The sequence below is a fragment of the Microcebus murinus genome, chromosome 12 (genome assembly GCF_040939455.1).
Source record: "Microcebus murinus isolate Inina chromosome 12, M.murinus_Inina_mat1.0, whole genome shotgun sequence".
Lineage (NCBI taxonomy): Eukaryota > Metazoa > Chordata > Mammalia > Primates > Cheirogaleidae > Microcebus > Microcebus murinus.
In genome coordinates, this window is record NC_134115.1 from 88,570,456 (window position 1) to 88,595,986 (window position 25,531).

The following is a 25,531-nucleotide window of genomic DNA, read 5'->3' on the forward strand; positions in this document are numbered from 1 at the left end:
TTATTCCTTAATTTTAAACTATTTTTGCATTCTTTGCATAAGGCTGGCCTGGTCATGATGGATTATTCTTTAATATACTACTGGATTCTCGTTGCCAGTATTTTATTTAGGAGTTTTGTATTTCATTTCATATGTATGATCAGTAAGTGGTGTTTTTTCTTTATACTCTGTCAAGTTTTGGCATCAGGGCTGAGCTGTTTTGGTTAATAATCTGTTTAGTTAAAAAATTGCAAAATTAATACATCTTGCAAATATTCTGATAATACTACTCTTAACGCAAACAATTTTAGTTTTTTGCTGTCCTTCCAGGCCTGTGTGTGTGTGTGTGTGTGTGTTTGTGTGTGTGTATTCATTCACTTGCATACATATACATACCTACTTTTAAAAATTATAGTCTATCTACATTTGAACCTGGCCTTAAAAAAAACAAAAAAATTATAGTCTAAAGTGTTTTGTAACTTGTTTTTTCCCCCCACATATTGTCATAGATGTCTTTCCATGTCAGAAAATAGAGATTCTCCCATTGTTTTTAATGACTGCAGGAGATGTCATTGGAGGAATTGCCTTAATTTATCCGACCATCCCCTCTACTGCAGAGAATAGATTGTTTCAGTCTGTTTACAATAAGCACACACACACTTGCAAATATATCTGTAGGATAGGTTCCCGGAAATAAAATTGCTTTGTTAAAGTAGTATGAGCCTTTTTGATTTTGATGGATGCCACCGAACTGCCCCGCAAAACCGCTATACCATTTTGCCCCTCTGCCAACAGAGTATGAGACTGTGTTTTCCCCACACCCTTGCTAACATCGGGGACATCACTGTGTCCCTTTTTGCTGATTTGACAGGTGAGAAATGGTGGCCCATTTTAACTGGCATTTGCCTGGTTGTCGGTGACTCCACAGTCTTCTGGGGTCTCTGCCCTGCGCGTCCCGGGGCTCCGGGCGTCTGCTCTCTCTGAAGGGAGGAGGCGGTTTTAGTCGGGGAGGGGCGAGCGTGCACACAAGCAGAGCAAATGCGTTCAGGACACAGAGTTGCCTGGGCAGCTTGGACTCCGCCTGTAGGGTCTGGGGTGTGTGTGTGTGTTCTGTTGTCACCCTGAGTGGCACTGCTATTAACCAGCCTCTCACTGAGAAACAGAAATGATCAGTCCTCTCTCGCTCAGGGTAAAGTCTACCCCCTTAGCCTGGCCCTGGGCGCCTCTCTCCTTGGAGGCTGGGGGGTCCGAGCGGCCCGTGAGGTGTGAGCTGGATCAGACACGTCCCTGTCATTCCCGGGGTGCTGCTGGCTGGCCAGGAGCATCTGGTTGAGGGGCTTTCCAGGCACGGATCTCCGCAGGGAGCAGTGTTAGGGGCGGGGCGGCCTGGGATGCCCAGGGCCCGAGGACCAGAGGGTAAGGACGCAATGGTCTGAGGGTGGGGGGTCCCCTGAAGGGGCCTGGGGGCTGGCGAGCTAGGTCGGTCTTCACAGCATGAGCTGGTCTCGTCCCGAGGGGTCCGATGCAGCCATTGCCCACTTACTCCATGTGTGATCCTAGAGGGAGCTCCCTGCGCCAGGCAGAGGGCCAGCTTGCCCTGGCACCCTCAGCCCAGCCGGATGGGTTCTGTCCCATCATGTCTGTCCTTTTAGGGTGTCTTCAAGGGAATCAAGTTAACCCAGACTTGGGCTCAGGAACTGTGGACATTCTAGCAGGCTAGTTGTCACTTTCTCCAACCTCTGCCTTTTAGAGGCAGCACAGCTGGGCCCCAGAGAGGGAGGCAGTTTGACTACGGTGGTGGCAGGCTGTGGGACCTTGCCTGGGGTCCCTGCAGCTGGAGGAGGGGGCATTGAGTGGCCAGAGTTGGCTCCAAGATTTGAGCCCCGCTTCGAGAGAGAAGGAGCAAGGGACATGCAGGCCCCGGGCAGAGTCCTCAACCTTGACGTGAGATCTTCCCGAGACTGGACTCCAGGCCTGGCTGCGGCCTTGGCCGTCTCTCTGGAACACTCGGGGCTGGGCGAGGGGCTGGGCCATCCCGCTCCTCACATGTCCGAGAGAGTCTGGGGCCTGGCCCCACACCCTCCTATTCTGTTGCCAAGTGGAAAAAACCGCCTATGGAGAGATGGTTCCAGGCCAGGCTTCTGGGGCTCATATGCTGGAGGACGGCTCGAGTGGAGCCCAGGTCACGGGTTTGATCATCCCTGCACTGGCGGGCCCTGCACGGAGGGACTGCACGCCACATCTGCCCAGCTGTTCAGCGAGTGCCCACCCCAGTCACGAACCTCCCCCCCCCCCCCCGCCTCCATGAGCAGGACATGGGACCGGGGAAAGAGCTGAGTATCTGCAGCCTCACGGCTGGTGGACAGCTTGCATCCGGGGTCAGCTCGACCCAGGCTGGAGTCCCATTTCGGCTGCTTCCTGGTTGCAGTTCCTCGGGCAGGTCACTTACCTCCCCGGGCCTCGATCTTCTCATCTATAAAATAAGAACAGAAACTAGTAGACTTCATAGGTTGCTGTCAGGCTTTCATGAGCAAATGTATGTCAAACGTTTGGAACAAAATCGTGCTTAGTAAGCGGTATAACAATGGTAACCACCATCACCACCGTCACCATCACTGTTCTGGGAGGCAGTACGGCCAGGGGCAAGGGGCACAGGCTTTGGAGCCAAACTTGGATTTCGGCCATTGCACTAAATGGAGTGGCGTCCCTCCAAAATTCATGTCCTTATAAGGGTCGCAGAGTAAGACCTTATTTGGAGACAGGGTCGTCTTAGGCAGAATCAGCTAAGTCAAGATGAGGTCATACCGGAGTAGGGTGGGCCCTTAGTGCCATATGCCCGGTGTCCCTATGAGAAGAAGCGCAGACTCGGCCCGTGGGGAGAAGGCCGAGGGAGGGAGGCACAGATCTCAGCGGCGTGCCTGTGAGCCAAGGGGCACCAAGAACTGCCCGCGTCGCCAGGAGCAAACTCTCCCTTAGAGCCCTCGGAGGCGGCACGCGGACACGCCTTGATCCTGAGCTTCTAGCCCCTTGACCCGTGACAGAAAGCATTTCTGTGGTTGAAGCCACGCGCCCAGTCTGTGGTGCTTTGTCACAGCAGCCCCAGGACACCAGTGTGGACACTGACTACCACTTACTCATTGTGTGACCCTCACCAAGGGCGTCTTCAGCTGTAACAGCGAGACGTTCACAGAACTGAGCTAACGCCTGTAAAACGACAAGCGCTCGATGCTAGAAGCAGTTATTGGCATCACCGCCCGACCGCCATCCTTATCAACACCGCCACCATCGTCACCACCGCCAACCCGACAGCAGCGGGTCACCTCAGTGCTAGGAAGGGCAGCGTGTCAGGGCGCGGCGCTTGGGGCTTTTGCCCAGGGCCAGCTCTGCCCGCACAGGGTGAAAGGGAGACAGAGAGGGGCTCAGGCGACCCCTTTCGTGGGTGAGCTCCCGTGAGGAGAAGCCAAGTGTCCTGTCCGCTCTGACCCTTCTGGTCCTGGCACTTCACTCTCCATCCTGGTGGAAGATGGGTCTTGAAACGCCCACCCCGCTGAGAGCTCCCTGTCCCTGAGGGCCTTCAGGCTGGTGAGCCATGATGGTGTAGCACAGGGGTCCTCAAACTACGGCCCTCGGGCCACATGCAGCCCGCCGAGGACAGTTATCCGGCCGGCCCGTCGGGTGCTTTTGCCGCCGCTGCCTGTCCTGCTTAGCAGCCGACTCGTCCCGGGCCCACAGTGCGCATGTGTGGAATGTGCGCCGCGCTCTCCCACGGCCCTCTGATGGTCTGAGGGACAGTGAACTGGCCCCCTGTTTAGAAAGTTTGAGGACCCCTGGCAGGTCCCAGGAATGACAAATGGAGCCGTGGACCAGCTTTAATTAACCACAAGAAGGCACCCATCTCCGTCTCACTGCCTGGAGAGGCTGGTGGATAGCCGGCAGGTGGGCAGCAAGGAAGACGGGCAGGGAGAAAGCCTCTGTACCCCCTGTCCCTTCTTGGCATCGACGATGGCACAAGCCGGCAGCAGCTCCCAGGGCAGGTTTGGGGATCATCCGTTCAGAGAAAGCAAAGACATCAGTAGACTGTGTGCATGGGTGCAGCTGTGTGAGTCTGCACTCTCCCTAGAACCTTCTTTGTTCAGAACCTGGGCTGACATTTAAAAAGCTCTTGGCTTCAGTCCTTGCTGGGCCCTGCCCCCTCTCTCTATAGGAACCATGGACACCTTTGTGCACCTGACCAGGCCTCCTGGGCATGGCCAGCATCTCCACGTGCCCCAGATAATCACGTCCGGTTCCCTGCCTATCCTGGATCTGTTTCTCTGGGCGGGGGCAGCAGCCTGCCGTGGCAAGGGGCCTGGGGCCCGGGCGGGCCTGTGTGCAGCACTTGCTGAGTGTCAGCCGTGTGCCTGGCGTTGGGCGGGCACAGGATGTGAAGATACATGGCACTTGTGTCCTGGCTGGGAGCTGCTCTAGCAGAATGGAACTCACTGGTACATTCATTCACTCACCCATTCGAACGATATTTGGTCAGTGTTTAAACACTCCCCCTGTGCCAGGCCCTGGGCTTGGAGTGAAGCCTGGTGCACGAGAGACGGTGTCACTGCCTGGACGAGGCATCCGACCAGCCCCTGCACCACATCTTCCCAGCCGGCCTGGGGGGCTCTCTGCTCTTCGGGCCTCAATTTCCCCATCTTTTTTTTTTTTTTTTTGAGACAGAGTCTCGCTTTGTTGCCCAGGCTAGAGTGAGTGCCGTGGCGTCAGCCTAGCTCACAGCAACCTCAAACTCCTGGGCTCGAGTGATCCTTCTGCCTCAGCCTCCCGGGTAGCTGGGACTACAGGCATGCGCCACCATGCCCGGCTAATTTTTTTTATATATATATCAGTTGGCCAATTAATTTCTTTCTATTTATAGTAGAGACGGGGTCTCACTCTTGCTCAGGCTGTTTTTGAACTCCTGACCTTGAGCAATCCGCCCGCCTCGGCCTCCCAAGAGCTAGGATTACAGGCGTGAAATTTCCCCATCTTTAATAAGATCTCTTCTTGCTCAGCCTTGTTATGTTTGGCACCTAAGTTTGTAGCCAAATGGATTTTTCCCCAAGTCAGCTCTTGTAGGAGACAGGATGGGGGAGGCTGTGGGAGGCGGAATAATGGCTCCCAAAGACGCCCACGTCCCAATGTGCAGAGCCTGCAAATATGTCACCTGACAAGCAAAAGGGGCTTTGCATGGGGGGGGAGTAGCTGGGATTACCCAGGTGGGCCCAGTGTGATCACAGCGGGCCTTGAAAGAGGGAGGCAGGAAGGCCAGAGTCAGAGAAGGGGATCCGATGATAGAAGCAGAGAGATTGATTGCTTCAAAGATCCTATGCCGCTGGCTCTGAAGATGGAGGAGGGGCCGCGGTCCCAGGGCTGGAGGCAGCTCGTAGGAACTGGAAAAGGTGAGGCGGGGGAGTCTCCCCTAGAAGGTAGGAGGAACACAGCCCAGCTGACACCTTGATTTTAGGACTTCTGACCTCCGTAAATACATGTGTGTTGTTTTAAGGCCCTCAGTTTATAGTCATTTGTTACAGCAGCAATAGACGTGGATACAGAGGCCAACCTCAAGGTCAAGGGCTCTGCGGCCCCAGGCGTCCTTGCTGGCTCCTGGACTGTCCCAGGACTCGCACTAGCCACACAGTCCCTGGCGCTCGGCACGCGCTGGCTGAGTCCTGGGGGCGTGAGAAGGCCGCTGCCTGGGGAGGCCCGGCCTTGCTGTGGGACGAGGTCTCCCCACACCCCTGCCTCTGTCCCAGAGCGCGGCGTCCCGGGTGACGGGCTGCCATCACACGGCGGGTCTGGCAACCGCCCCAGCCTCAGCCGCGGGGCCGCCCAGACTGTGGGTTTCTCAATCCAGTAAAATTATTGAATAAAAGAAATGAAAACATCAACAAAACAGAGGTGGCCAATATGTGACCTTGCCAAGTAGAACTGTGAAAAAAATCAACCCTCTTCTATTATTATCGTCCTTCCATGAAAAGGAGAGCACCCTTCAGCCCTGCTGGGAGGAAGCTCGCAGACCGTTTTGCCGCGTTTTACTCACGGCGACTCACTGTGCCGGCTTTTCCTCACGTTGCGGCGAGCAGGGGAGGCTGCGGTCACCCCAGCAATGAGGGGTCATCACGGGGGAGGCCAGAGCTGGCCAGACCCAGACCTGGGCCCCTCGGGGGCTGCGTTCGGTTTGCAGGTGGTGGATGGAAGCCGGGGGTTCCTGAGCGGGTGCTGTGTGCCAAACCCCGCGTGGGTGGGGGTCCCCCGGCCGGGGCAGGTTGGGCAGGCCGGAGGCAACAAAGTCTGGAGACGGGAGGACAGTTGCAAGGTTACTGGATTTGCACCCAGAGCCTTTACCGTCGCCTTTGACATTGACTCGGGAATGTCTTCTTAGGAAATACCTGAACTGGTGCCTAAAGTTGCGGGTACATTGTAAATGGAAACAAACTATGGGATTGGGTAAGGCCATCACTAGACATCTGTACAAAGGAAATACTCTGTAGCTATTAAAAGTGATGTTGGGCTGAGTATTTCACCTTTGGGAAAGGTGCTCACACTATGCTGTTCAGTGAAAAGATTCAGGTTAGAAATAGTGTGTTATTTATAATTTGATAAAAATTCTGCTTAACCCTTTGCACTCGGATGTCGAGTGTGGATAATGTCGAGTGGATAATGAGATAAAAGCAAGTGAGTGCAAAGGGCTAAAACATTTTGTAAGGTAATATCTATACACTTACATATATGAATGCAAATTTTGAAGGTTATATACAAAAATGAAAATAACTGTTTGGTAGAAATACAGGTAACTCTGCCCCTCCTTCCTGTTTTCAGCATGTTAGGAATTTCTACGTAAAATCCCCAGGGAGCAGTAGTCAGGAAGAGCTCAGGTTCTGAAGTTGTCCAGACCTGGACTCATATCTCAGCCTTGCCACTTCTTGGCTGTGTGGCATTAAGGAAGTTACTTACCCTCTCTGGGCTTTTGTTTTGTCCTCTGTAAAATGTGGGTAAGACTTAGACCTGCTAGGTGCCAGGGAGAATCCAGTGGGCTAACACACAGGAAGCATCTCGGCACACGGCCTTGTGCTTAGTGAGTGCTTAGTATTAATAAATGTCAGTATCATTAATGTTGCATTAATTTTTAAAATAATGAAACATGTATGATTACCTAACAAAGAAATAACCAACATTGAGTAAAACTGTTGCTCTTCCCAGACAAACTAGAATGTGAGGACCTCATATTGAAGCACAGTTGTCTTTGCACCGCCCGAGACCACCTGCTGGTGCCTGGCCCACGGCGCGGTCCCCATCGGCGGGGCAGTGCCGGGCCTTTGCCCTGCGCCGGGCTGCGTGCTGAGCTGCGTGCTGGGTGTCCCCCTGCCCGGCCTCACGGAGGTCTCGCAGCGATGGTTCTTGGTCAGGAGAGAGGATGCTGTTTTATGCCTCGTTTAACAGGCGAGGAAATTGAGGTTTGAGGCGGTGCAGTGAGCTCGGAGAGGCCCCAGAGCCGGGGAGGACGAAGGCAGGATTCCGATGGGATCTGGCCGCTATCCAGCCAGGGCTCTGCTGCCGTGGTCGGGCGGAGCCAGTCACTGCAGAGTGCAGAGGAGCGGGGGACGGGCGAGGACGGAGGGGCAGGGGCTCTGGGGCCGCCGGGGCGGCTCTCTCTTCCTTGGTACTTGTGGGGGATGCGGGTAGTCCCACGGGCCTCCCTGTCTAAGAAGAGCTGAGGTCTGCCGACTAAAGTATGGGTTTTTTTTTAGGGTGACTGGAATTTGAATTCCTGAACTAAAAATAGTCCATTATTAGGGTTTAGCAAGGATTCAAATGAAATAGTATCCTGATAAATCTGATGTCGGCACGACCTTGCAAAATCCCTGTGTGCACGCGGCCGCACGGCTCCTTGGAATTCTAGCCCTGCTCTCGGCTGCGGTAGTGCTGTTCCGTGTTGGCCGGGGCTGTCCCTGACTGCTATCTGAAAAAACAAAAAAGACTTTTTATTAGGGAACATTTCAGATACATACAAAGTGAGTGGAAGAGCGTGATGGATCTCCATGTAGGCACCCAGCGTCCGTCAATATACAGATCCTGTCATCCCTATTTCATCCAACCCCCTCCCACCCTCACCCCTCCACGATGGTCGTTAGTGATAGTTCTTTTTTCAAGAGGTGAATTTACACGCACAGATCTTAGCTGTATACTTTTGACAAACGATGCCCCGAGGGGCCCACACTCCTATCCCAACATAAAACATTCCTGTCTCCTCCCGTCCGACTCCCCCGGCAGCCTCGGTTCTGGTTTTCTTCACCTTAGATTAATTCTGGCTGTTCCAGATCTTCCTATAAATGGAACCGTGTAGTGTGTGCTCTTCTGTGTTGCCGAGGGGAACAGATCGCAGGACTGGGCCACGGCGGTCTGTCCGTTTGCCAGGGGACGGGCGTTTGGCCTGTCCCCAGTTCGGGCCCATCGTGAGCACGACTGCTGCAACTCGCGGGGACGGGTCTCTGTGTGCACATGTGTTTTCGCTTCTCCTGGGTGGACACTAGGAGGAGAACGGCTGGGTCGTGTGGTAGGGGCCGGCTTCACTCTTTGGAAACTTCCATTGTCTTCCAAAGGGGCCGAACCATTTTGTGTTCCCCCCAGAGTGAGGGAAAGCCCCAGCTGCGCCACGCCCCGGCCGACGTGGAGTGTCACCCGTCTCTGTGACGTTTCTTGCCGCTTTTTCTAAATGCGCGTGTGTGTAGGCGGCGCTTCTGGAAGGCCTTGCTCTTGCTGCTCTGCTCGGTGGGTGTTGGATAGTTGCTGTGTCCCAAAACGGATTATTTGTTTTTGCTTTTCTGTTTCTTCGTCTTCCCAGAATTTCCCACCGAGAGTGGGGGTGGGGTGGCAGAGTGGGGGGATCTCAGGGTCTTGGTCACAAGGTCGGGAACTGCCTCCGCTCAGCCCTGTGCCCCCTGGAGCTCTGGGCCTGTCGGAATCAGCCTCCACTTGCCAGGCTGTGCAGCTGCGGGTCCCAGCCCATCTGGGCCTCTCTCTCCTCTGCAGATATTGGCCCGGTGACCCTCACGGCAGACCCGGTGGTGTTTCAGAGGGAGCTGAGAGAACTCTACGTGCAGGTGGGCCGCCCCGCCCTGCCCCGCCCCTACACTCCACTGTTCCCCCCAGGCCAGGCCAGAGAGCAAAGTCTGTGCCCCACCAGGGCCATGATGGCGGCTTCCTCCCCCACCACGACCTGCTCTCAGCGCTGCCTGTGGCCTGAGCCCTTGAGGCTCAAGGGCGCTGGAGATTGTACTTACTGGTTTCCCACTCATTCAGCGCCTGGGCCTGGGCCTGGCACACAGTAGGTACTTGGTATTTAAGGAATGAATGGTAGAAGGAGGCAGTTCCAATCCCCAGGTGAGGGTGTGGGGCCTGGGGGAGAGTGTGAGGGTGGTCAGGTCAGACCCCAAAACTGGGCCCGATGCCCTGAGGCTGGGTCAGATGCCCCGTGGCCATGGGGACTCCACTGCCACCGTGAGCACCCTGGCCCAGCACCTGCTCTTCCACCTGCCCACCGAGACTTCCAGCTCCCTAAAAGGCAGAGGACCCCACATATCAGTCTGGTTCACTGCCAGGTCCCCCAGGGCCCAAACAGGCCCAGAACACACAGGCAGCTCAGTAAGCCCTAGCTAGGTGACTTGTGGAAAAGCCACCCCCTGCCAGTCCTGCTGCTGCGGTGGCTGGACCAACCCCGGTGGGACGGGCGTGTGCGTCCTTCCAGCAGAGAGCTCTCGTGTGGCGGTCTCGCGCCCAGCCCACCTCTGCCTCCCCCTGGCCGCCTGCTCTCCTTTAAGCGGGGCTGACGGTCTCCTCACTGTCACTAGAGGGTCCCATGCTCCCTCCCGCCCTCCCCACTTGTAGCACTCGCCAGGGTGGCAGTTAAGTACTTGTGTTGGGCTTATTGGTCCAGCCTCTGCCTCCCATGTAGATTCTGCGGGGTGCGCCCACGTCGCTCTCCCATGGGCAAGCGAACGAATGTGCCGCTTGTCCGCAGTTAAAGCAGGTGGGACGCTACACTGTGTCTCCAGGAAGGGGTGGCTGGGCCATGGCCTGCCCCTGGGTGGGCAGAGGCAGTTCGAGGTGGCTCCCCACTCCCGCTGGGTTCGGGTGTGTCCCTGGGCGGTCCCGTCTGGAGCAGGAGGGAGGCCTCCGCTGACAAGCCCCTGCCCTCAGGGGGGCGGCGACTGCCCCGAGATGAGCGTGGGCGCCATCAAGGCCGCTGTGGAGGTCGCCAACCCCGGCTCCTTCATCTACGTCTTCACGGACGCCCGCGCCAAGGACCATCACAGAAGGGAGGAGGTGCTGCGGCTGCTGCAGCTGAAACAGTCGCAGGTGAGTGGGCCGCCGCGGGGCTGGAGCGGCCGCCACTCGGGGCTGAGGACGCTGGAGTCTCCCCCTCAGCAGTCTCCCCCTCAGCAGTCTCCCCCTCAGCAGTCTCCCCCTCAGCAACCTGCAGAGAGGAGCCGGGGCCCAGCCTCGCAGGCACGCGGCACCCGGGGAGTTCCAGGTGTGTTCTCATGCCCCGGGCCCGGCCAGGTGGGGCTCATTCCTTTTTTTTTTTTTTTTGAGACAGAGTCTCACTTTGTTGCCCAGGCTAGAGTGAGTGCCGTGGCATCAGCCTAGCTCACAGCAACCTCAAACTCCTCAGTTTGGCTCAGGCGATCCTCCTGCCTCAGCCTCCCAAGTAGGCATGCGCCACCATGCCCGGTTAACTTTTTGCATATATATTTTTAGTTGCTCAATTAGTTTCTTTCTATTTTTAGTAGAGGCGGGGGGGGGGGGTCTCACTCAGGCTGGTTTTGAACTCCTGACCTTGAGCGATCCACCCGCCTCAGCTTCCCAGAGTGCTAGGATTACAGCGTGAGCCACCGTGCCCGGCCAGGTGGGGTTCGTTCCTGACAAAGACCACAGCACCCTGGCCAGCCGTCTTCCTCCTGGTGTGCCTCTGCTCCTGGTGTCTGCTGCTCGCGTCCCTGTGCCCTCCCTGTCGTCTTGGGGCCTGGAGGACGCGCCGGGGCTCTTCTTGGGGCGAGGGCTGGGGAGGAGCGTGAGTGGGGAAGGAGAAAGGCCGGCTCCTCGGCATCTCGGGCAAGACCTCAGGGCGCGATGGCCTCTCTGCAGAGAACATATTCGGGTTCTGAAAGGCTCTTCCAACTTTGCAGCCTCCAGGGGCTGCTCCGAGATGAGTTGACTTCCCTGCTCTTCTTTGTTGTTGATTATTGAGCACCTACCGTGTTCCTGGCCCTGTGTCCCTCATCCCTGTGAGACGGGCACCCTTCTTATTCCCACTCTGGAGATGTCACCTGAGCTGAGAGAGGAACGGACTCGCCCCAGTCGCTCCACCCTGGCTGGGGCCCTGCCACTCACACCTGACGTAGGTGCCAGGGCAGGGAGAGCCAGGCTTCGTGTCCGTCTTCCAGGTGGTCTTCGTGCTGACGGGGGACTGTGGTGACCGCACCCATCCTGGCTACCTGGCCTATGAGGAAATCGCTGCCACCAGCTCTGGGCAAGTGTTCCACCTGGACAAACAGCAAGTGACAGAGGTGAGCCCATTTTCCAGGCACGGTGGGGGCAGCGACCATCCTGCCCCTCCAGGTGGCCTCGCCAGGGGTGGAGTGGCAGTCGTAGCCGAGCAGCACTGAGTGCTCACTGCGGCAGGCGCAGGAAGGGCTGTGCCCCAGATTACGCCGCCATCTTGCCAAACCCTCCCACCACCCCAACGGCAGGGGCTGGGGTTTCCAGGCAAAATTTTTCAGGTAAAGAGACTGAGGCTTGAAGCAGCACCCTGGGGTGGTCCAGGGTGGCAGGATGTTTGGCAGGAGTGTGGGTGTGGGGTTTCTTCTGAGATTCTCCCAGCCGGGGCACCAGGTGGGTGGGAGCGCAGGGGCCGAGGGCCTGGTGTGCCGCTGGGCGGGGTGGGGGGGGTGGGTGGCTGCTGGCTGGGGCCCGAGATGCCCGATCTGGGTTCGCTCAGGGCCCAGTGCTAACCGAGTGTCTGTCCCTGGGCTCGCTTCTGGACCTAGAGTCTGCCCTCCCTCCCTCCGGGCTCGCCCACCCCCCACCCCCTGCCCACACATGCCCTCCCAGCAGCAGGGCGAGGGGTAAATGATTCACACCATCTTGGGAGCACAAGGACGCCCGTTTCCATGGTGTAAACACTCCCAGCTTGGCGGATTCCAAGCTGTCGTGGTTAAGCCACTGAGCAGAGCCGGGGAGCGGCTTGAGCCAGTTGACCTTGAGCCTGTGTGAGCAGGCTGCGGCTGCCCACTGCGTCCCCCTGCAGTGAGCCTGGCCAGCAGGTCCCTCCCTGCCTGCCCCAGAGGGTGTCCAGATCCTAATCTCACCCCTGCCTTTGTGAGCTCACTGCTCTCGCCTCACCTTCCACTCCCTGCCCTGCTGGCCTCTGCCGTTTCCCCGACGTCCCCACCTCGGGGCCTTGGCTCATGCAGCTCGTTCCTCGGCCCCTCTTCCCCGGCTCCTCCGTCCTGGCTGTCGGGACGCGTCTCCTTCCACGCCCTCTCCCAGCTCCCTGCACTGCTGTGCGTCACTGAAATCTTGTAATCGTGATTATCGGATGTCACCAGGCTATGCCTTTCCCAGCACGCAGCGGGTGCTGGGGAGACAGCTGGCGATGGATAGGCACGGGGCCCCGCAGGCCCGAGGCCCTGGGAAGAGGAAGGAGTGCGAGGCGGTGTCTCTGAGGCCAGTGTCTCCTCCGGCGGAGGACTTCGTGTGTTATGTGTTTATGGGACTGAAGAAAACTGTGCCCGGGGCCGCGTTTAGATTCGCATGCCTTGCTCCCTGTTGACAGATGGCGTTTATGGTTCTCTGCGACACATTAGGCTTCATTTCTTGGCATGTCAGCCTACCCTGGCACTGAGCCACCCAAGCAAGGTGGGCGGCATGTCAGGGTGGAGGGGTGGCTTGGCTCTTGCTTTGGGGAGGACTGTCTGGGCAGTTACATGGGAACTGGGCTCCTGCCGGGGCGAGTCAGGCGCAGGGCAGCCGTGCAGGGCAGCGGGGGGAGGGGCTTCCTGAGTCTCTCCCCTGCAAATCCCCTGCTCCTGGCTGTGGCGCCCGGCTTTCTGCCGTGGGGGTCTCAGCCAGCCAGCGTGTGTCTGACTCGGTGAGACCACCGACGGCCAGAGCAGGCTGCCTCTGGGCGGGGCTGGACCCCTCTCCTTCCTGGTTGTGGAGCTCTGCTGTTCCTTAGCCCAATGCCTTGGACCCGGCCCCTTCCATGTGTGCCCAGACATCGGGCAGGCCTGCGAGGGTGGCTGGGGCAGCCAGAGCTGTGGTTGTCCTCCCGGAAGAGATGAATAGTGCCTTTGCCTGAGCCAGGGGGTCCGGCTGGGAGAACTCCTCGGAAGTTGCCAAAGTCCCCATGTGTCGTTAATCCTTTTACCTCTTCAGAGTGCGTCCAGTGTGGCATGAGAGACGTCCCGCACTCTCTCTCCCATGATGTATTTAGCACCTGCTAGGTGCCAGGTGCAGCTCTGGGTGCTCGTTTGGAGGCGGCAGTCAGTCAAGCTGAGGTCCCACCGCTTTGGAGCATTAGCTTTTTCCAGTTGTGTTGGTGGCCTCACTGGTACCAGGACCCCCCTTGGGATTCTAGGGTAACTAAAGGAAGATGAGCATCCCCTCCCTGTAGGGGAAATTTGGAGCTTTTACCATCCTTAGACAGACAGGGGACTGCGTCAGAGGTCGGCAGTGTGGCCCCTTGAGCCTGTCTGAGAGGCGTGCATTTTTTATTAAGACTTAGATAGGTCCGAGGACCCCCTGTGCCAGCACAGTGGCGGGCTGGAGGGCAGGGCAGCGGAGCTGGACAAACCCCACCGTCCCGCCCTTCCCTGGGCCTGGGAAGGCCCCTCCGTCTTTTTCCCAGGAGTCGCTGGGCGTCCTGCCCTCCTCTGCTCCCCGACCCCCCAGCACACACGACACACAGCCCAGCATGGCCCGTCCTGGGGGCTGGGAACCCTCCCATGCCCAGCGCCCGCAGGAACAAGTGGCAGGTTCTCCAGTCCTGCGCAACAGCAAGGGGAAGGCGCCCCCGCCAAGACAGTGCAGGGGAGGGAGGTTCTGTCCCGGTGGTTCTGATTAGGGGATCAGGACGGCCCCAGAGATGACCTCATCCCAGGCCCTTCCCCGGGAGGCAGTGCCGCGGTGTGGACATGGCTTGGACTCTGGAGCACGGTGCCCGGCCTTGCCCGCCGCGCAGCTCTGCCGCCCACCTGCGGCGTGGCCGTGAGCACAGCACTGAGCCTCTCCAGGCCACCGTGCCCTTGTGCGCAGCTGGGTTAACGAGAGCCGCGCCTCGTGAGACGGTAGCTGGGGTGAGAGGAAACGGCACGGGGAGTGCTCGGTGGGAGTCCGCGATGGCGGAATGCCGGCCCTCCGTGTTTTGGGGTGAGGCCCGGAGCGCCCCCGCCCCATCCAAGCCCCCTGGAGAGTGGGCGCTCTATCGGGAAAAGGCTCTCAGAATCGTACGGCCTGGGGCGGTGCCAGGGGTGCCCAGCAAGCAGGGGCAGAACCCCCGGACCGGGGAGGGCCCTGTCTCCGTCACCCCCACCCAGCCTCCTGACCAGGGCCTCCGTGTTCTCATCTGAGGCCCATCCAGCCTCCTGGCCTCCCCTCCCAGCTTCCTCCGCTGCCCCAGCTGTCGAGTGTCCTGGGCGGGGCCTCGACCTGATTTATCTGCTGCGAAGGGCCGAGCAGCAGCCATTTGGCCAGGGTAGCAGCGCCAGATTTCTTGTTCCTTCCCCATCAGTGACAAGGAGATGAGCCCTATCGCATCGCTGGCCCCCTGCCCCCCGGCCCCGCTAACATCTGGAAGCCATTGCCATCACCAAGTAAACTCTGAGCTTGTTTCACGAAGCCTCTCTGCTCAGAAGGCTCCCTGGATTCTGCCCCAGAGCCCTGGGGGCACCACTGGGTCTAGAAGGCCTGGCCGTGGGCAACGGGGCCAGCGCCCCCTCCCAAGTGGGGCGAGCTTACAGGCCAGGCCCCCAGGGCAGGCCGCCTCCTGGCGGGGTCACTGATGTCCCGTCCTGTGTCCCAGCCCTCTCCGGGTTCGGTAGCCTGAAGCACTGGGCATCTTCCCTCCACCAGAACACCCTGGCAGGCACTTGTAACGGCAGTTGCAACACAGTAGCAGGTGTGACTTGCCTGGGTAATTGTCGACTGGTGATGCCACCAGTTCCTGGCAGCTTTGCTCACTGACAGGTCCCTCCTGCCCCTGAAAAGGGCTGGCCCTGGGGGCAAGGACGGTGGTCACAGAGCTGCTTTTCTGCAGCCGGGAGATCTGCCTTTCACACCCCCAGCTTCTGTCCGCATCTGCAGCTGAGATTCCTGGCTGCTGTCCTTGGTCCACCCCCACATGGACGAAGAACCTTGTCCCCATTCCTCAGCCAAGACAGGTGGGACCTTTTCACGAGACGTGTTACTTAGAGAGCTAGGCAAAACAGAATGAAGCAGCTCCAAGTATAAAAGACAGATGAGTTTTCAGAACACAGAATTCTCATCCTGGGAGAGCTGAAATCTAGCTGGGAACTTCTGGGCACATGTGTTCTAGCTCAGCCTGAACAAAACATGTCCATTTCCTAATTCTTGCAATTCCCTTTTTCCCCTTGCGCCGTGGAAGATCGCGTGGTGGGCAGAACTGAAGGGTGATGATTCAGAGCGAGGACGCCGGTGGGGGCGATGGCATGCAAGACATGGCTTTCTAAGCCCATCGCTAATCGATTGCAGAGCGTTTGCTAATTGAGGCTGGGTGTGGCTTCGTGTTTCTTCTTCCAACTGCTTTCCAGGAAGCTATCTCCAGTTGACGGGAGTCGGCAAGCAACGGTGTACCCACTGCGCTTGCTCAGGTGCTTCTTGGTGTCATGGCGTACTTGTCACTTTTAGAGGACTTATGCATTAAAAATTACTATAAAAAAATTCAAAGATATAGAAGACTAAAAAGAATGTGCCTGCCAACTAGGTTCAGCTGTCGGCAACACTGCTGCTCTGCCCACTTTATCTACACTTTATGCTGAATCTTGACACCATGTCCATGAATAACTCATTGTGGTTTTTGTTTTTAAAGATAGTTTTCAACACAACCCATAATATCATCTAGTAAAATTAATAATAGTTTCCTAGTATCATCTAATACCCAATCCCTATTCAGATTTCGCTAATCGTCCTCAAAATTTCTTTTATAACAGTCTTTGTCCAATCAGGATTGGATCACGTGCCGTTCGTTTCGCTTGGTTGTTATGTCTGTTAGGTCCCCTTAAATCTGAAGCAGTCTGCTTTTTATTAATGACACCAACTTGCTGAAGAGCCATGCATTTGTACCATGTCCCCATGTTCTGGATTCTTCCAATTGTTTCCTTATGGTGTCATTAACTTTTTCTTTATCCCCTGCCTTCCCCCTAAACTGGGCCGGTCTAAAGACCAGATGCGATGGAGGCTAGCTTTTTGGCAGGAATGTTTCACAGTTGGTGCTGTGTGTGCTTTCTATTGCATCACATCGGGAGGAAATAGTGTCAGACTGTCCTACTATTGCTGGTGATGAGTTGGATCCCTGGGTTATGGTGGTGACAGCCAGCTCTCTGCACTGGAAGGCCGCGTTTTCCCCTTTATGACTTGAGTGGTCTGTGGGGTAACGTTCCGGCTCTGTGTGCACGTCCAGTTCCCCATAAGCTTTCATCTGATGGTTTAGCACCCACAGAGGACCCTCGCCTGAAACGACTGTGTCACCAGGGGCTGCAAAATGATGATTTCCTAGTGCATCATCCCTTCCACATTTACGAGTGGGCATTCTTCCAAGAAGAAGAGCTTTTGTGCATCAAAAGGGATGATTTGGTTTCTCTGAAGTACAATTCCTATTGAAAAGTCATGGAATCACTCTTCTTTCTCTTTAAGAAGTCACCTTCAGTGGTGGCAAGTGAGGTTTTACTGTTTTGAATTTTGCTTTCTCTTTTTTTGAGTATGTTAGGTTCACGTGGATTATATCATTCAGTGTGTTTCAGTTGATCACAACTACTGTTCTTTTGTGGGCTCCAGGGAGAGTTCCTTCAAGCTGGTTCCTGGGTTCTTTTCATGTGTCCCCATTAGTCCTTGAGAGCTTCTTTGCTTTATGGAATAACCAGTTGCCCCAGGCTTACCTTATAAACTGCCTTCCCCAGGCCCGGAATTAGCCACTTCTCCAAGGAACCTTAGTGGGAATGCTATTTAGAAACCAAAATCTGGGATCATGCGTGGTGATCATTGATACTGGCGTTTGTGGACACCACTGCTTTGGATCTATCTACACTGGGTATTTCCGATTCAAATGTCACACAGCAGATCTTTTACTTAGCTTATTTGATTTTATACTTGCAGCTCTCTTACATTTGCTTATAAGAGAAAATCTTAACTCAGGAAATATGAACATCTTATTTGCTTTGTCCAACAAGATACATAAAATAGTTTCAAAATCACAATGCTGATAGTTCTGCCAACTTAAAAACTACAAACTAACGTGTGTTTTTTTGCAGTTCTTTTTGTCTTCAGGGTGTCTCCACTGAGAAAGTATAGTTGAGCCACTGGATTCTGAATTCACTTAGAGTTGTCCTTTCTCTCTGTGGTTCTGGCACCGATGTGTACACTGGGTACATTGTGTTTTGCGCTGTTTTGTACATTGTTACACGTCGGCAACTCGGCTGCTCTGCCCACTTTATCTACTCTCTGCACTTTATGCTGAATCTTGACACCACGTCCATGGATAACTCATTGTGGTTTTTGTTTTTAAAGATAGTTTTCAACATAACCCATAACAGCATCTAGTAAAATTAATAATAGTTTCCTAGTATCATCTAATATCCAATCCCTATTCAGATTTCCCTAATTGTCCTTGAGGACAAGTGACTCCTTGAGGTCACTTGGCCTGGAAAGAGAACGTCCAAACGTGGGGGCCCTCTCCTCTCCCTCCTCCCTGGCTCCCTTGCTGGAACCTGCGAGACTTGCTAGGGTGGAGACGTGAGCTGGGGCGGGGGATTGCATGAGCTGTCTGGGAGGTGGACCGCAGCGCCCCTGACGGCCCTGTCCAGGAGGCCTGTGTCCTTCTGGACTCAGTCACCGAGCGCCTCCCGAGCGCCCTCTCTGTGCCGGCCAGTGAGCCCAGGGCTGAGACACGCGTGGCCACAGCACAGGGTCTCCGCCCCACGGAGCTCCAGGCCAATAGGGAAGAGAGGCTTGGGGCCAACGAGTGTGAATAACTGGGGTGCACGTTGCTGCTAAGTAGGGTGTACCAAGGAACAGAACCTGTTTGGGACTGGAGGGGCCTGTTCCGGCTGGGAGGGGAAGAGCGGCCAGGAGGTGGCTGCTGAGGGACAGGGCACTCCTGCAGGGAGAGCGGCACGTGTGTTCAGGCGAGGCATGGGGCCAGCGTGGCAGGCATGGGGAGAGTCATGGCACAGGGACCCTGGGCCAGCTTGGACAGGTGGCTGGGGCCAGCTTGGACAGGTGGCTGGGGCCTTGAGTCTTGAAGGCCGTGGTATGGACTTAGAGAAACTCAATAATCCTGTACCCAGTGAGATGCTGTCTTAGACTAGATCCAGGGCTGTTAGCATGGGGTCCTTGCACGCCCTGGGGGGCATCTTCCCAGGAAGCTTGAGAGCTCCCTAAACTCAAACCCTAAACATGTACCTAAGGGGTATTATGGTATTCTAGGCTGGGGGCCTTACCTTTGATCTGATTCTCAGTGGTACTATCCAAAAAATGAGATTTTAGAGTGGACAAACAGTTATAGGAACCAAGGATTTAAGATTTCTCAACACTGGGAAAAGTCGATCCACTAATTCCTCGCTTCTGTGGGTTGGGAAGACACTCGGAGTCTTTGCAGCAGCTCTTCTCGGTCCGATGTGGGGAACGCGCCACCCTGGCGGGAGCACAGTCTACACCTGGGCACGGTTACGGGCTGCGCAGGTCTGGGGAGATTCCAGATCTCCAGGTTCATCTGTGTGCAGGGGGACCAGGAGGGCTTCCTGGAGGAGGTGGTGGGTACTGTAGAAGTTGGCCAGGTGGGGAAGGTGAGGAGAGTCCTCCTGGCAGAGAGGGACGTGTGCATGCTCCTTCCCTTAACTCAGGTGTCACAACTCAGAGCCCATAGAAGCCGGGAGGGTGACAATGTCTGAATCAGGCCTGGTGTAGGACAGTGGGGAGTGGGGTGGCCTTGGGTGACCAGGAAACCTTGTATGCTGCCTAAAACCCAGGGGAGGGGGAGCCAGATTCTGCACATGGCCCTCCCAGTTAAGGACCTGCCTGTGGCCAGACACAAACAGGATATCATGGGCACCTGGTGGCATCAGCCGTTCACTTTTACCCGGCAGGTACTGCAGTGGGTGGAGTCAGCTATCCAGGCCTCCAAGGTGCACCTGCTGTCCACGGACCACGAGGAGGAGGGCGAGCACACCTGGAGACTACCCTTTGACCCCAGCCTGAAGGAGGTCACCATCTCGTTGAGCGGGCCAGGGCCCGAGATCGAAGTCCGAGACCCTCTGGGTAGGTGCAGGACGGAGCTGGAAGCCCAGGAAGGGACAAAGAAAGAGACCCAGGGTGGGAGGGAGTTAAGACATAAGGTTCCAGGGATAAGAAAGTGGGGTCAGCAAGTGGGGAGCAGAGAGGGTGCCCTTGGTGGGCGAGGAAGTGGGAAGGCGGTGGCAGCCAAGCAAGGGGAAGTGAGACAGCAGCGGCCCCAGGAATGTGAGGCAGTTATGGAGCCCCGGCCCCGTGTTGATCAGCGCGGCCTCACGGTGGCAGGGACTAAGCATGGGGCCCACACGGGAAGCTGGGGCTCGGGGAGGTGAGAGCTTCTCAAGGTCAGCAGAGGGGCAGGGGCAGTGTGATTGGACGTGGCCACCTGGCCCCGTGGTGCTCTGAGGAAGTGATGAACACCCAGGCCTAGCGACCAGGCCCTGTACCTGAGGGCGGGGCAGGACGAGGTGAGGCCCGACGGCCCTCGTCAGTTCCTGGGCAGCCTGGAGGTGGTGCTGGGGGCTGTGGGTTCCTGGAGACAGGCAGGGCCCTGCCACACCAGGACAGGGTCAGGGACTGAGCAATCCTTGGGGTCCACAGGGAGGATCCTGCAGAAGGACGAGGGCCTCAACGTGCTCCTCAACATCCCCGACTCGGCCAAGGTCGTGGCCTTTAAGCCTGAGCATCCCGGGCTGTGGTCCATCAAGGTAGGGGGCACTGGGTTGCCAGGGGCGGGGAGACCAGCTTCACTGGGCTGGAGCCATCTCCCCCCGTGTGCCCTGGGGGCCTGGGGCCTTGGGAGGGCTGGAGGCTGGGTGGTGATTCGGGCATGTCAACAGAAGTAAAGGGTCAAGAACAAAGGAGGGCCATTCTGTGTTTCACCAGGGAGAGGAAGAGGAGTGGTTTGGGTTAGTTTGGGGACATTTAGGAAGGACTTGGAGAAACGACTTCAGTGTTCAGGGATGGAGGACAGAGCTGGCTTGTGGCTCAGAACCCTGCCCTGTGAGGACTGTGTAAAAGAAGCAAGGGTGACTTTGGGCGTATGGCTTGGCGGTGCTTGCTGCCATCTATGGGGTGCTGGGGCCAGGGGGTGAGGGCAGGCCCAGTCCCTGGCAGAGTGCCCTGGGTTGGGGCAGGCTGGTGCACCTGCTGATCGGGCATCATTTATTGAGCACCTATGGTGTGCCAGGCACCATGCTAAGTGCTGCAGGTGAACTGGCAGCACCGGCCACCTGTCTTTCAATCTGAGCATCTTTGAGCCTAGAGATGGAGGCAGGGCAGGGAGTTAGACTTGCGGGGGGACAGACAGGGCTGCAGGTGTTGGGGAGAGCTGAAAGGCAGGGCAGCTCAAGAGTCCGCTCAGGGCGAGGTTGCAGGCTGGGATTCTGCTACTCCACTTGGGAGTTGTGCCGGGGCCCTAGGAGCAGGGAAGTTGCCCACCTGCCTGCAAAGGTGGAAGGATTTCAGCTGCTGACTTGGGCCGGGTCAGGTCAGTCACCCCCTGCGCTGGAGCTGGGGTGCTGGCTCTGATGCTCCGGTGACACGGGGCCTGGGCCTGCGCTAGGTCTACAGCAGCGGCCGCCACTCAGTGAGAATCACAGGTGTCAGCAACATCGACTTCCGAGCCGGCTTCTCCACTCAGCCCTCTCTGGACCTCAACCACACCATCGAGTGGCCCCTGCAAGGTACCGTCGCCCCCGCGGCCGGGGCTGAGCTGCCTCTGAAGAGAAGGGGCCCGGCTTCGGGGCGAGTGGGAGGCCGGGGGCGGGGTGCAGGGGGAGGCTTGGCCGTGTGTGACTGTGAAGGACTGAGTGCGGCCATTCTCCAGACCACAGCGACGTAAGCCGAGTGCCCAGGCCAGTGTCCCCCCTCCAGCCCAGGTGACACTGTGACGTTTACTTGTACAACGTCCTCCTGCCTTCAAAGGCCTCCAGTACCCTTCTGTCCCCTTTACTACTGAGTTCTCATCCCCCCTTTCTTTTTGTCAAAACCTGTGTGCAGAGCCTGTCCCACTTCCTCAGTTTCCCCTTGAGTGTTAGGCCGTGCAGTGAAAGGGCCAGAGCCGGCCGGCGGGGGTCACTGAGAATGAGGCAGCCCCCTGCTCTGAAGGAATGAGTGTGCCAGGGACATTTGGGTGCCCCAAGGCCAAGGGGGTTGTAGTAGCCTGGGCACAGGGTCAGTTTCCTGATTGGAAGCCACCCACAGGGTCTGGGGACGCCTGTGCCCCCCACAGGGCGTGGGCAGGAGGGTCCCCGGGCTCAGGCTGCCTGAGCTCCATGCTAGGAAACACCGTCCGGTGGCCAGATCAAGGCTCCTGATTCACAGTTTGGAAACAGGGGTCCCACTGTGAGGTTCGGAAAATCTGGTCCTCGCCACGGGGCCATTGGAGGGCTTTGCTGGGACCAGCTCCGAAAAGAGACGAGGAGGGGCCTAGACCAGGTCAGGCTGACTCCAGACCACTGACCAGCGACCAGAAATGCTGCAGGCCAGACCCTTAGGGCTCTCCCGAGTCTGTGTCTTCCCTCATGCTTGTTGTTCTTGTCGGCCCTTGCTGGTTTTCCTGCCAGCACCAGTGGCCATATCTTTAAAGTGAAAAGGAGCGGCTTGCTCCTTTTGGGTTTATTTTGCAAATAGCAGACAAGAAACCTAAATGTAGTGCCAGAGTGGGGATTGAGGGCTGGCCTGTCCCCAGGCCCGTCCACAGGGGAAGTGGGTGCAGGAGGCCACACGTGACCCTGTTGTGTTTCTGCTTTTGATACAGATGTGGGTCCAAGGTGTTTTTTTAAAAGAAGAGAAACAGTGTGGGCAAATGATAAATGGCATTGACAGTTGGCCCCAGTTCTGGGGACACCAGGGAGTGGGGGAGGCTGTGGCTAAGTGAACAGTGGAGGCTTGGATGGACCCCGGGGAGCAGGGGTGGCACACCGTTGTCCCAAGGTGATTGTTTCAGAGTGGGAATGGGGCCTGGCACCGACACGCTTGAGCGTTCAAAGGAATCTGGACTTCTAGATCCTTGCACGCCCTTTCCAGATGGTTCAGTGTCTCTTCCAAAGATTTAAGACATTTCGTGGACTCCATTGACCACATCCACAGGCCCCAGTTTATGATCCCTGAGAAAAAAAAATGTATAGCTGTCCAAAAGGGAAGAGACATGACTAACGTCCCTAAATCAACTAAAGGAATGTGAGACCGAGTCCAGTTCTGCCTCTCCTGGGGCAGTGTGAAAAGTACCACGTTTGCATCAGGAGAGAAAAAAGTGGAGAAAACTGGGCGTGGGGAGGCCGGGCAGTGCTGGGGCGGCTCCCTGAGGCTGTCGAGGATGGTCAGCAGAGTCCGTGCTCGGGGTGGGGGGACAGGCCCTTCCTGTCCCCCGGTCTGCCCTGTGCGAAGCCGTGGGGTGGAAGGGCAGCGGCATTTCAGTACCACGGACAGTAGCAGCGCCCCCTCTCGCCTGCCCCCCCCAGCATTAGTGGGCGCAGGGCCAGTAGAGCAGGAGGGGCAGGTAAGGAGGGCAGAGCAGGCTGGCCCCCGGGGTGCGGTCCCAGGGCCCTGCCCGAGGAGGGTCACGGAGCCCAACGCGGACGCCAGCACCCTGCTCCTCGCCTCCCTCTGCAGGGGTCCCCATCTCCCTGGTGATCAACTCCACGGGCCTGCAGGCCCCCGGCCGCCTCGACTCGGTGGAGCTCACCCGCAGCTCGGGGCAGCCCCTGCTGACTCTGCCCACGCGGCCCCTCTCCAACGGGTCCGCCCACCAGCTGTGGGGCGGGCCGCCCTTCCACGCCCCCCGGGAGCGCTTCTACCTCAAGGTGAAGGGCAAGGACCCCGAGGGACACAGTCTGCTCCGCGTGTCTGGCGTTTCCTACAGCGGCGTGCCCCCAGGTGAGTGGGTGGTCTTTTGTCCCCCAGCTCCCTGGCTCGCTCCACGTCCGGGAAGCCTTCCCTGAGTAGATTGGGAAACGTTGTTCCTTAAGCTTCTAAGGACAGTTATTTCCTGTAGGGTGTTATGCTAAATACCGAGATGCTTCAGTTGTGGCCCTCAGCTCAAGGATTTAGAGCAAAGTCATCCACTCATCCGTCTATCTGTCCATCCATCCACCCACATGTTCACCCCCCATCCATCCACCCGTCTGTGCACCCATCTGTCCAGCCATCTGTGCACCCATCTGTCCAGCCAGCCCACTATCTGGCATCCGTTTTAGTCTCTGCGTCAGGCGCGGCGGTGGGCGGGGCAGACGTGGCATCGCTCTTCCAGGGCCTGTCACACCGGAATCATAGTCATTCTAGTCGCCCTTTGGGCACTTCCCATGGGCCAGTGTCGGGCCAGGTCCTGCCACGCGCTGCTCACTGATGCCCACACCAGTTCTGAGGTGTGTCCCCATTTTGTAGGTGGGGAAACTGGAGCACCCACCCCGCAGGGCTGCTCTGAGGGTTCCATAGCTGTGCGCATGACACAGCACTGGGGTGCTCGGGACTTGGGACCTGTGGGCGGGGCCTTCCACATGGCAGCTGCTGTCACCGTTGGCTCACTATGGGAACAGGCCATTTCGTCATCCCATCTTTGGCCATGCGGTGCTGGTTCCCATACGTGTGGCTTTTTGCTGGCTCCCTTGTGTCCCTCAGGTCTCCCCTTCTGGGCCAGAAGCTCCCAGAGGGCAGGTGGAGTCGCTGGCTGTCCAGGTCTGCCTCTGGGCCTAGCAGGGGTGTCTGGGATCACTGCCCTCCGGCCTCCTCCCTGGGCTTCCCTGCCTTCCTCCCGCCCTCCACCCCTTCCCCCGGGCATGGGTGTCACTGACATTCCAGCACTCCTTTGCGGGGACCTCAGTGAGTGGCGGCCTCCCCTCCCGCTTCAAATAGGGGCTGGCTGCTGAGGCTGGCCACGGTGGCCACAGTGGGGCAGAGGACCGAGGACCTGGGTGGGGCAGGGCGGGCTGGGTAGGGGAGCAGGGCATCTCTTCTTTCCAGCCTCCCGGCCTCCACCCTCCTGCTGTGGCTCCTGGGCCTCTCTTCCCTTGGCCTTCGCAGCTTTGAGGAGGAACTTTCAGGAAGGCGATTTAGCAGGGGAACCGCAGCCGCTGTTTTCTTTCCTCTGCTCTTTCCGAGGGATCCACGGGTTTGAGTTTGGCTCTGGCTTTGGTCTCCATCTCGGCTCTAGATGGACATAGAGGGGAGGGGTGTGGTTTGGGTTTTGCCTCCTGCCCTGCCGTCCAGGTCTGGGAAGCTGCGCCTTTGCCTTGGAGCAGGTGGCTCTGGGTTTGGAGAGATGGGGGTGGGCGGGGGACCCGGGCCCGCTCAGCTCACGGAAAGGGACGCCTGAGCTGGCCTGGCGGAGGCTCCCCGGGTGCGTGGGTGAGCAGCGGCTGCTCTGCACACAGCCGAGGACGTGGCTGGATGGTCCGACACCCCTCTCCCGGGGGACGAGATGTGGCAGGCAGCCTGGAGCATGATGTCACCCGCCACCTCCCACCCCCAGCCCTGTGCTCTGGGAGGTCTGGCGCTTTGTCTCAGCCCTGGAGCGCCTCGGCCCTGGCGGGACGGGGAAAGGGCAGCAGGAAGTGCGGCTGCCCCTGCAGGGCGATTCTCAGACTTCCCCGCTGGACAGCCCCGACAGCCAAGGGAAGAGAACGTGGCCTCTCAGAACCAGGGTCAGGACAGGGGGGCAGTGGCGTCTGGTGGGAGCCCCATGGGGCTTCACAAGCTGTGAGAATTCATTGAAGCCTCTTGTTTTATCTTAAAAATGCGTGTGAATTTCACGTTCACAGCCATCTCCAACTATGCTTATTTTTAAATGAAAAGGCCTCCCTCCAACAAATTTGGGTAGAACTGACTTTCGGGCAGAGGAGCAACTGCACAAACCCACCCACAGCCCTGGAGAGCCCGATCCCAGTCTGGGAGCATTTCATGAGATTTCAGAACTGGTTCCAGACACTCGAGACGGTGCTGGTGCAGTGTCGGGAGGGCTGGTCCACGCCGCTGGTCTTGGGTTGAATGTCCTTCCCGT

General features: G+C 57.5%; 1 protein-coding gene across 1 annotated transcript in view; it reads left to right on the plus strand.

The window, feature by feature from the left end:
- The window catches only part of HMCN2 (hemicentin 2), a 140,917-nt gene that overhangs the window by 5,398 nt on the left and 109,988 nt on the right, over window positions 1-25,531 (plus strand). The window contains exons 2-8 of the mRNA XM_012754522.3: window positions 9,040-9,110; window positions 10,207-10,365; window positions 11,454-11,576; window positions 19,389-19,560; window positions 20,134-20,240; window positions 21,098-21,218; window positions 23,149-23,412. Coding sequence (XP_012609976.3) covers window positions 9,040-9,110; window positions 10,207-10,365; window positions 11,454-11,576; window positions 19,389-19,560; window positions 20,134-20,240; window positions 21,098-21,218; window positions 23,149-23,412 — 1,017 coding nt within the window. The remainder of the gene's footprint in view (window positions 1-9,039; window positions 9,111-10,206; window positions 10,366-11,453; window positions 11,577-19,388; window positions 19,561-20,133; window positions 20,241-21,097; window positions 21,219-23,148; window positions 23,413-25,531) is intronic.